Raw genomic sequence first — 11,795 nt, forward strand, 5'->3', positions numbered from 1 at the left:
ATGTACGAAAAAAGGAAAAACTCGCGGGTTGCGGCAAGTAGCGCGCATGCAGAGCGCTGCTTGTCACAACCTGCGGGGATGGGAGTGATCTTTGCAACTACTCCTCAATTAGTGATTTCTCTAACAACCTCTAGCTATTCTAAAAAAAATCTCTAGCTTGAACTTATGATCTAAACGCAACTTGCATTTGATTTTCACTGATATGAGCTGCAAGCACCGCTAAATGCGTTACTGGTCACTAAACCCTAAATCCTCTTATGTCTTTTACCCTGTACTCCGTCCATACACAAGCATAACATGTTTGGGATATTTTGATATGGCTTTCAATTTGTTTTTCATTTTCCATTTTTTATTTCATTTTTATGTTTTACCTATTTGTTTTCTTTTGCCCACCCTTTTATTTTAATTTATGAAACGGCGACACAAGGTCCCCCTGCCGTTGACGCTGGCTACCATCTGGATGAGCCGTCCTCGCAAGGAGCGGCGCAAGTTCATGCTCCTGCTCGCCTCCTTACCGACGACCAGAACCAGTCCAAAGTCCTTTCTAGAATTCAACGTTCGTACCGAGCAAATACCTATCTTCATTCGCTGTACAATTTATGTATTTTAGACTCATATGCATCACATGCTCTAAACCCCACTCCCTATGTTTCAAAATATAAGTTGCATTAAATTTTCTATAGTCAAACTTCTCTCAACTTTGATTAGGTTTATAAAGAAAAATAGTAATATGTACAATAATACCAGACTATTATCATTATATTTTTTATGAAGTAGTTACTCTGTTCAAAAATAACTAACGTGACTTTATTTCGGTAATAACTGACATGGTTCTAATAAAACCATGTCAGTTAATGGAGGGAGTATATTATCATATTTTTATCCATCTAGTATTATAGATGTTCATATAGTTCACTATAAATTAAATCAAACATTCACTTTTAAAGAACTAATACAACTTATATTCTAGAAAAGGGCCGCTAAGCTGTGTAGCGAATTTGAGTCACCAGTAAAGGTCTCACCGCATCTTTTTAGAGGAGGGAAGGATAGAGTTTGTATGCATGCCTCTGCCATTCTTCACCCCTTTCAGTGAAAAAGTTGCTCCCTTGATCCATATTAATTGACACTAAATTAGTACAAATTGTCACTAATTTCATACTCCCCCCCGTTCCATATAAAGTAGTATGCTTGTCGGACCTATCACCTTTACTTTATTGCATACCTAGAAGTATTCCCATAGTATATGAACCTTTAGTTCCTTTTGTTGCAACAAAAATCTTTTGTTTATCTCTGGCTAGAGTCAAGCTATAGGAAAAAATGTTTTAATATTGGATAAGTGTGATTCATGTGAGGAGAAGAGTTTCAACTTAAGTACTCCATCCGTTGATAAGTATAAGATGTTTTAAACTTTTCTCTAAATTGGATATATATAGTCACATTTTACTATGTTTGTTCACTCATTTCCAATCCTAATGACTGTTGGTGGCTAGTACTGCGTCGTGTCCCAATGGTGAGTGCTCCTCCACAACGCCTACTGCGCCATGTAAGCCATGAGCGCTCATGCTAGCCAGCGTGTGGGCCCAACAAAGCACCTCTCTTTGTTTGTTGATAGTTTGATTGTCGACCTGGCCTAAAAAAGATCAGCCGACCTTTGACCATTGACCAGTTCACTATTGACCACTGACTAGTTCACCTCTAAACTCTAACTGTTAACCATTGACTATATAAATAATCATGAATTCAAAAAAAGAATCATGAATTTGAAAAAAGTTCACGAGTTTGAAAAAAATTCATAAGTTTTGAAAAAGTTCATGAGTTTGAAAGATGTTTGCGAATATGAAAAAAGTTCAGGAATCCGAAAAAACATTGCCCTCACTTAGAATGAGACCTACTCCAGCAAGCCTCACGTCAAGCAACCGCGACCATGGGCCGGCTCTGCATGGACTACAGTCCTGGAGCGCATTTTTCTTCCATTTTTTCATATTTTTGGACTCATTTTTTGTTTTATTTTACTATACTTTTCCTTATATTTAGGAATATTTTAAATGTATGTATTAGGCAAAAAACATTTTATACATAAAAATGAAAAATGTTAGTTGTGCATTTTACAAATGTTAAACATGGTTAGAGAAAAAAAATCTAATGTACATGAAAAGTTGTAAAATATGTATGAAAAAATAGACATCAAAACATATATATGAAAAAAGTTAATCCTGTATTTGGAAAATGTTAAATGTGTATATGAAAACTGTTCCTCATAGATGTAAAAAGTGTAAAATGTGTTTGGAAAACGTACACATCAAAACAGATATATGAAAAAAAATGTTAAACATGTATTTGAAGATAGTGTAATGTGTACCTAATTTTTTTTCAAAATGTATAAAAAATCGTGATGTATACAGTATATAATGTTTATTAAAATAGTAGACGTTGAATAATATAATATTGAAAATATGTTAATACTGTATTAGCAAAATGTAAACATGTTTAAAGAAGTTCCTAGTGTATACAAAAAAAGGTAAAAATGTGTATGAAAAAAAATTAGATATGAAAAACCTATGTTTGAAAAAAGTTTAACCATTTATTTAATAAATTTCGTGTATTTTAATTTTTTATTACAATAAAAATGTTCAACGTGCATTTAAAAATATGTTTTACATTTATTTAAAAGAGTGTTCAAACCATATATTAAAAAAATGTACATCGTGTATTTGGAAAATTCAATGTATTGCAAAATTGTTACTGTGTACATTAAAATATTTATGGTGTACTGGAAAAAAGTAGATATGTGTAAAAACCCGATAAAAATCGATGAAGAAACAAAGAAACCCAATAAAAAACAAGAATCAAAGAGTAAAATACCAAAATGAAAATAAAAACCGAAGAAAAGGAATGCATAAACAATGGAAGAGGTGAAACCCGAGGAGGAAGCAAAGAGAAACGAAGAAAACTGAGAAAAAAATGAAGAAAGCAAAGAAAGAAAGGAAGAAACCATTAATAATTGAGAAAAAGAAAAGAAAAACATTGAAAGAAACAAAGAAAATTGTTTAAAAACAAAGACAAATGAAAAAACAAAGAAAACCTGGAACAAACAAATAAAACGGAAAAAGGTGAACTAAACAAGCAAAGAGAAGTGAACAAGCGAAGGAGAAAGCGAGTGAATGAAAGAAAAAACACCAAATCGAGCAAGATATTCTTACATCTGTCGACGCGAGACGTTCTTACATCTGTCTGAGAAAAAGACATTCTTACATCTTGATATACGCGAGATAGTTCTTGTTGCCGATTTTCCTTATCTGATGCCTTAAACGCCATGTAGGATTTGGCTGCACCACACCAGATGAACAAGCGCCTCCCTTCCCAATTCTGATCGCCCGTTTAAGATCTGGTCGATAATTTGAGGTGTTCATGTACATTAATCTTCTGACTGTTAAAACTGGGTTTGCTTTGCCATCCGAACAGTAGCTGAGCTAAGTTTATGTATGCATGCAGGCACCACTTGGTCTCTAGTTGTCAAACAAGTTGCAGTTAGTTGTCAAACAAGTTGCAGTTTGCCGGTGATGAGAGTTGCCATATCTTTTATATATTAATTATACAGTCAGTATGATATGAAGCAATAATTAGTTATACAGGATAAAAACAAAATTTAAAGCTTTTAAAAAGATTATTCTTTCAGATTTTGAATACACACTGTTTAAATCCTAGGCCCGCCCTTTATTGCTTGCCGGCAGGCCTGAACTGTCAGTTTGGGTGTTAGCCGAGGGAAACCGTCAACCAGTGTGATTTGCAAAAAATTAACACTTTCTTGCAGGGCATCCTGAAAAGTTTTTGAAACCTCGTCTTTTCTGCAAAACGATGCGACATATGTGGTGGTTCTGTGCAATTCAGTTTAGTATGTATGCGTGTCGAGGTGGGTGATGAAGAGAAGGTGAATATGCCGCCTTGGTCTTAACCGAAAGGTTCCATAGAAAGCACCCATGTTCACTATCTAAATGTGGAGAGGCTGATATTTTGATCAATTAGTAAATAATAAGATATAAAATCCTCACAGCAGGCTGGTAGCAGTACTAATATGGAAAATTTGAACAGCTCTTTCATTAACTCCTTGGATCCAAACACCGAAATCCAAGGCCGCCTCGATCGCCCTCTGGTTGCTTCTATTTATACCCCACTCACTTCCCTTGCAATATATGCACTGGCACCACTCCCATGCATTATCCTGCAAGAAGCACAAGGCCAAGAATGCCAATGATGCATTCCCTCTCTGTTTATGCGATCCTTTTGTTTCTCTCTTGGCCATTCAGCTCGGTGCCTCTCTGTGCATCCGACCACCTACTTGTCCCTGGCAAGCCGCTCTCCCCTGGTAGTGTTCTTGTCTCGGAAGACGAAGTTTTCGCCCTCGGGTTCTTCTCCCCATCATCATCAAACTCCACCAAGAAGCACTACTACGTCGGAATATGGTACAACGACATTCCGAAGTGCACCGTGGTATGGGTCTCCAACCGGGCCGCTCCCATCACAAACCTTTCCTCTGTGAATCTTGCCGTAACCAGCAGCTCCGACATAGTGATATCTGATAGCAATGGCCGTGTCCTTTGGAGGACGAACAACAACATCAACATCATCAATTCATCATTGACTACCGCCATCTCGGTGGTAGCGATGCTGGAGAACACTGGAAACTTCATCCTCCGGTCGTTGGCCGACGGTGCCATACTGTGGCAAAGCTTCGACCAGCCTACCGACACCCTCCTGCCCGGCATGAATCTCAGGCTCAGCCACAACATGCATCCACTGCAGCAACTGGTTGCTTGGAAAGGCCAGCAAGACCCGGCACCTGGCGTGTTCTCCTACGGCGCAGACCCCAACAATCTCCTGCAAAGCTTCATCTGGAATGGCTCGAGGCCACACCGGCGAAGCCCGGTATGGATAAACTACCTCCTCCGTTTGTACTACATGGATATGTTCAAGTCTACCATCTACATGGCGTTGCATCACGCCGGCGACGAGGTTTACATGTCGTTCGGCATGCCAACCGGCTCCTTCGCCGTGTTGGTTAGGATGAATATTGACTACTCAGGTAAGGTAACTGTCCTAAGCTGGGAAAGCAACATGTCGGTATGGAGAGCCCTGTACGCAGAGCCTGAACATGAGTGCAATACGTATAGCTACTGTGGTCCTTATGGTTACTGCGACAACACAGAAATCATCCCAGTGTGCAAGTGCTTGGATGGTTTCGAGCCGAGGGACGATAAAGGATGGATCGTCGGACGTTTCTTGCAGGGATGCCGCCGGAAGGAGGTGCGAAGGTGTACCCATGGAGACGGGTTCTTGACCTTTTCGGGCATGAAGGTCCCTGACAAGTTCCTCCATGTCCCGAACAAAAGCTTTGATGAGTGCACTGAGGAATGCAAAAGCAATTGCTCATGTGTGGCATATGCTTACTCCAGTATGAGCAACATGGATATCGACGGAGATGACACAAGGTGCCTGGTATGGATGGGGGATTTGATCGACATGGAGAACAACGCACAAGGAGGGGAGAACCTCTATGTTCGGACTTACGTATTACAAGGTATGTTTCCTTCCTTGCTCCTCCTTGTATGTATCGTTGCTTATGTTTCAGTAGATAGTTTTTTTAAGGAGGGATCCATGCATTGAAATTGGAAGAAAGAATGGCCAAATGTTTTCATGCTTGCATTAGAGAAAGAGTCATTACTTTTCTATGGATGTGATGGTTAGCATTGATAAACGTTGATGATTCTGCCTAAACTAATTCTGTGCAGGTAACCTGAGAAAGGTCAAAACTATAAAAATGGTATTACCATTTGTGTCAAGTTTGTTGATCTTCGTATGCGTGGTGTTTATTTGGGCCTATGTCAATAGAGGTAGGAAATTATTATTTTCGTTCTAATTTACATGTCATCTCCAGTCACAACAAACTAATGGGACAGGCACACATTCTTGACAGGCAATCATGCTAGCAAAGGTGTCTGGCAAAGGATCATGCGAGTATATTCAAGAACTTGTAAGGAACTCGTTGATAGTAACACAGAGTTTCCCATTTTGAGATTCCGAACAATTGTTGTCGCGACAAATAATTTCTCCGAATCTAGCATTCTCGGCCAAGGAGGTTTTGGCAATGTATATAAGGCAAGAAGTCCCTGTACTGATAATTGGATCATTAATGGAAGATCTAACCTTCCTTACTCAATAATACCTCATGTTTCAGGGCAAGTTGGAAGATGGTAAGGATATTGCTGTGAAAAGGCTTCGTGTAGGTTCTGTCCAAGGGGAAATGGAGTTCAAGAATGAGATAGTTCTGGTCACCAAGTTGCAGCATAGGAACATGGTCAAACTTTTAGCTTGCAGCATTCATGAAGATGAAAAACTTTTGATTTATGAATACCTACCTAACGGAAGTTTGGATTCCTTCATTTTCAGTACGTCTGCTCACTTGTTGCAAAGTCTCTATGAAAGGAACACACTTCACTGATAGTATGCTTTGTATATTTCTATCATTGGCAGATGACACAAGGAAGTCACTACTCAACTGGCCCACAAGATTTAAGATAATCACAGGTGTAGCCAGTGGCCTTCTTTATCTCCACCAAGACTCCAGATTGACGATGATTCATAGAGATCTCAAGGCAAGCAACATATTGTTGGATGCTGAGATGGACCCCAAAATATCTGATTTTGGTACAGCTAGGATATTTAGTGTCAATGAAAAGCAAGGACACACCAATCGAGTCGTTGGAACATTGTGAGTAGTGAGAATTTTCATTCATGCTAACTCTCGTTTTTGTGCTTAATTCAATTGGTCAAGTTTAACTTTTATGCGGCAAGCAGTGGATACATGTCGCCCGAATATGCAATGGAAGGAATCATCTCCGTCAAGTCTGATGTGTACAGCTTTGGTGTATTACTCCTGGAAATAGTGAGTGGCTTGAAGATCTGCACTACAAGCCCAAGCACGCACTCTCATAACCTTATAGATCATGTAAGTGCTCAAAAGTTGCTCAATTCATATGAATGGGTGCTACCTAGTACTATTTGATATGATTACTTACATTATTGATTCGATGCAGGCGTGCAGCTTACAGAGGGATGGGATGTTGTCGAATCTTGTCGACCCGTCTATCATCGAGGGTTGCTCTCCTGATGAAGCTGATGAAGCTCTACGGTGCATCCATATTGGACTGTTGTCGGTGCAGAACAACCCAAATGCTCGCCCCCTCATGTCTTGGGTGGTAGAAAGCCTGGATAACAAAGCCATAAAGCTCCCGCAGTTGAAAGAGCCCATATACTTTGGATACCAGATCTATGGAAGTGACGGACTAGGATAAAGCCCCGTAAAAAACACGAGCCTCGAAATTCGCAAGGGGAGATAGAAACAGTGTTCTATGGATTCCGAGGATCATGTCATTTACATGTATTTCCAATGGCCGACTCACTGGTACCATAGTTCCAACGTGCAAAGCATATAGGAAGCTTTTTTGGCTCCAAGACTTGGTAACTCTTCTAGATGTATCAATTGCACACAGTTGGTTATATATAAAACCAAAATGAATATTAAGTAAATGTATGGTTGGAGTTCGCATGACTATTAAGTATCAATATATTGTATTTTATTAAATTTGTTATATTTGTGTCGAATATATTATGTACGCAAGGGGTTACATGGACTTGGAGTTGTAATTGGTGTGGTTAGGTACGAGTTGTGTAGGAGTCGGACACTTGTATCCTAGGCCTCTTATATACGGAGAGCCACCACACGTTGTAACCTATGACGACTTGATAGCAACATGTACGCGGGGGAGCCGACGGCTTGTGCCGGCGCCCGGGCGGCCGGTGTTGCGGTATCTTGGGGAGGAGCGCCCGTAGTCATGCCCCGGGGATGTAGCCATATCGGTGAACCTCGTTAACAAATATCGTGCCTCGGTATGTCGTCTATGATCTTGCATTAGCGTTTTATTCTAACAAGTGGTATCATGAGCAAGGTTGCGAGAAGGCTGTGCGGAAGATCATCCGGAGGTACGAGGATCATGCTCGACGGGTGCCATGGAACGTCCGATTGGCGCAAGGTGGAGCATGGCGGCGATCGCGGAGGCGGTCAGTGGTGTCGGACACTTCGGGCATGAGGCTTGGACCGTTCGATGGGCTGCGGTCGGTAAGGATCGGCTAGACGTGGCGATCGGACCAGCGTAATGGCTGTTGAAGACGTTGCGGAGGCGACGCATTCGGCTCGCGATCAGACCGGTGACCAGACGTGGGGGGACGGCCGGATAGATCGGAGTGTGAGAGCATCGAGACGATGCGCTCGGTGTTGTACAAGGGCGGCGGCGCGGCACTGCGGACGGATTGTGTCGGCGACGCGAGTGGCCAGGGTATGGCACGGCTCGTGCATGGACGATGCGCGAGGTGGCGACTGTTACGGCAGGGTTGGCGTCGGTGAGTACGCGCGACGGGGCAGTACAGATCGCTGGCGAGAACCAAGATCAGAGGTGATGGCGTAAGCTGTTCGTCGGATACAGCGGCGAGGTTTTTTCCGAGATGCACGGAACGAGAGAAGGAAAGTCAGGATTCAGTTGTCGGCGTTCGTACGCGAGACGGCCGCTGGAGCCTCAAGGAGGCGTGTGGCAACCGGTTTCGGAGCAGCGGGAGGGTGCAGCGCACAAGGAAAAATAAAATCATGCTGAGGCAGGAGTCCGAAGGATTAACATGCATCGGATCCTTTTTTTTACAAGAAGGTGTACGTGCGTGCATGTTTTGGTCCAGGGACAAGTCTGCTGGCTATGATTAGAAAAAAGAAAATAAGAGACGTGTGCATGCATAAGTCCGTGGGAGATTTGGTTTGGCAAAGGCCGGGCGAATCGTGACAAAGTTGAACTCGGTCCGTGTGTCAGGGAAGGAATAGGCAAGGCCGTACGTGGATCCAGCAGTAATAAAAGGCTGGCGACCGAGGCAGCGAAGGCACCAAACAAAAGGTTAGTCTGCAAGTTCAGGGAAAAGATGGAGCGATTCGACTAGGCAGATATCGGTCTGTGTTACGGCGAGAGGCTTCACGGCAATTTCTGAAGGGCGGATAGGGACGATGCTAAGTCAGATTTCTTGGTTAGATCGCGGACTGCGGCATGGCTTCAGACGAGGAATACGGGATCAGTGATCTTTTTCGTGAGGAAGTCGCAGAAGAAAATAAGGGCGGTAAGACCGGCGGCAACAGGTCGGTTAGATCGCGGCTCGGCATGGCACCGGGATTCACCAGGTTTGATTTGGAGAAATTCGATGGCACGGGTAACTTCGGTCTATGGCAGACAAGAGTCAAGGATATTCTGGCGCAACAGTGAATCTTGAAGGGTTTGCAGGAGACGAAGACGGCCAAGGTTGACAACGATGCGTGGGAGGATATGCAAGTGCAGGCGGCCGCTACCATACGGTTTTGTCTTGCGGATCGGGTCATGTATCATGTCATGGACGAAGATTCTCCTAAGGGAATTTGGGACAAGTTGGCAAATCGTTATATGTCCAAGTCAGCGACCAATAAGCTGTATTTGAAGCAAAAGTTCTATGGGCTGACGATGCAGGAGGGGTCGGATCTTGTGGAGCATGTGAATGCCTTTAATCAGTTGGTCACGGATCTAGCGCGTCTGGATGTGAAGATTGATGATGAGGATAAGGCGCTACTTCTTCTTGTTTCGTTGCCATTGTCCTATGAGCATTTGGTCATTACATTGACACATGGAAAGACAACCATTAATAATGAGGAAGTCACTGCAGCGTTGCTTGGGCATGAGTTGAGGAAGCAAAAGAATGCTACAGAGGAGAGTACTCAAGGTTTGGAGTTGGCAGTTAAAGGTTATCAGACCAGGAAGGGACAAGAGGCGGAGAAGAAAAAGAAGAAAAAGGTGCAGTGCTACAGGTGCAAGGACTGGGGACATATAAAGAGGGAATGCCCAAAACTAAAGGGTGGGGCAAGTGCTAATGCAGCTACTCATGGTGATGGCTCAGACAGTGATAGTGATGTTCTCATTGTATCAAACAGTCGGTCAACAAAAACTGACGCGTGGATGTTGGATTCAGCTTGCTCTTTTCATGCGACGCCCAACAGGGAGTGGTTCTCTTCGTACAAGTCATGGTGAGTTTGGTTTAGCCTATGTGGGCGATGACACAGGTTATCGTGTTGCTGGAGTAGGTGACATCAAAATCAAGATGTTTGATGGAGTTGAGCGGATGCTTCAGGGAGTCAGGCATGTGCACGGGCTAAGGAGGAATCTAATTTCGCTTGGTGTTCTTCATGATGGTGGTATGGAATTCCGTTGTGATCGGGATACGAAGACCATGAAAATCATGGAAGATGGGGTGACTGTGATGATAGGAGAGAGGACGGCTTCACATCTTTACAAGTTGCAAGTGAGCACTATTGCAGGTGAAGCCATGGAGAGTGGAGCTGCAGGAGTAGCAGTGAAGTCCCACGGTGGCGGCGGGTCTGCCCCGTCGGGTAGCTCTCAGTAAGCTACAAAGGAGACAAGGCAAGTCCGGAGTATATGAAGGTTCGAGCATGAACGACTTCTAGGTGGTGGAGAATATTCGCCAAGGTGGAGTTTGTTATATTTGTGTCGAATATATTATGTACGCAAAGGGTTACATGGACTTAGAATTGTAATTGGTGTGGTTAGGTACGAGTTGTGTAGGAGTCGGACACTTATATCCTAGGCCTCTTATATACGGAGAGGCACCACACGTTGTAACCTATGACAACTTGATAGCAACAGGTACGCGGGGGAGCCGATGGCTTATGCCGGCGCCCGGGCAGCCGGTGTTGCAGTATCTTGGGGAGGAGCGCACGTAGTCATGCCCCGGGGATGTAGCCATATCGGTGAACCTCGTTAACAAATATCGTGGCTCGGTGTGTCGTCTATGATCTTGCATTAGCGTTTTATTCTAACAAAAATTCATATAAAACTATGTGTGTGTTACATTTTTACTAGATAAGAGATTTCTTATACTTACTAGTCAATTGCTCATGCATTGCAATAGGAGCATAAACATTGTACTACCTCCATTCCAAAATATGTCTCATGATTTTAATGTAAGTCTCATGGTAGAGTACTCCGTAACTGCAGGTACATTATTATATTGGTGGGTCAAAATATTAGCAAGTTGTTGTACACAATCACCATAATTTACCTAACGTCTTATTTTTAAGTGCTTATTTGATAAGAAATTATTGCCGTGCTAAATAAAAATATTATTTTGCTTTAGTAAATTGAATAAGAGATGGGACAGTTGAAACGATTTTAGGAAAACCTATAAGATAGGATGAAAAACAATAAAAAAGGAGGAGGGAGGGAGGCGTAGATAGAGAGGTTGGACAAAAGAAAGAGTGAAACAGAAACCTTAAATTCTTTAAATTAATTGAATTATTATATAGTATTTATTATTATAAAATAATAAAAACTAAAGACTTCTATTCTCCTCATTGAGGGGCAAAATTTGCTATATATTGTCTTTCATATTTATAGTATTTATTTTTATTTGATATAATTCAATTCGTTTTCCCTCAGTTCAATGATAGCCAAAGAAAATGTGATATAGTATAATCTTAAGATATTCAAACGAGCGCATATATAAAGATACCTGATCCAGGTTTGCTATATAAATGTTTTTTTCGAACACAGTACAGATGCATGTGTTCATATATATGTGCATACACTCATCCCTATGAACTCACACACGCACCTCCGAGAGACTGAGCCGGCATATCATCTTGAGATTCATGAAGTCATCATAGT

At 42.1% G+C, this 11,795-nt stretch overlaps 1 protein-coding gene across 1 annotated transcript; it reads left to right on the plus strand.

Moving 5' to 3' along the window:
• The first annotated feature begins 4,242 nt into the window (after window positions 1-4,242).
• LOC123101883 (G-type lectin S-receptor-like serine/threonine-protein kinase B120) lies at window positions 4,243-7,349 on the plus strand. The gene is made up of 5 exons (XM_044523132.1): window positions 4,243-5,575; window positions 5,787-5,888; window positions 6,529-6,766; window positions 6,853-7,003; window positions 7,092-7,349. The coding sequence occupies exons 1-5, from the start codon at window positions 4,243-4,245 to the stop codon at window positions 7,347-7,349; spliced, it is 2,082 nt and encodes a 693-aa protein (XP_044379067.1).
• Window positions 7,350-11,795: the final 4,446 nt, after the last annotated feature.

This window comes from Triticum aestivum, chromosome 5A (assembly GCF_018294505.1).
Source record: "Triticum aestivum cultivar Chinese Spring chromosome 5A, IWGSC CS RefSeq v2.1, whole genome shotgun sequence".
In the NCBI taxonomy this organism is placed as follows: Eukaryota; Viridiplantae; Streptophyta; class Magnoliopsida; order Poales; family Poaceae; genus Triticum; species Triticum aestivum.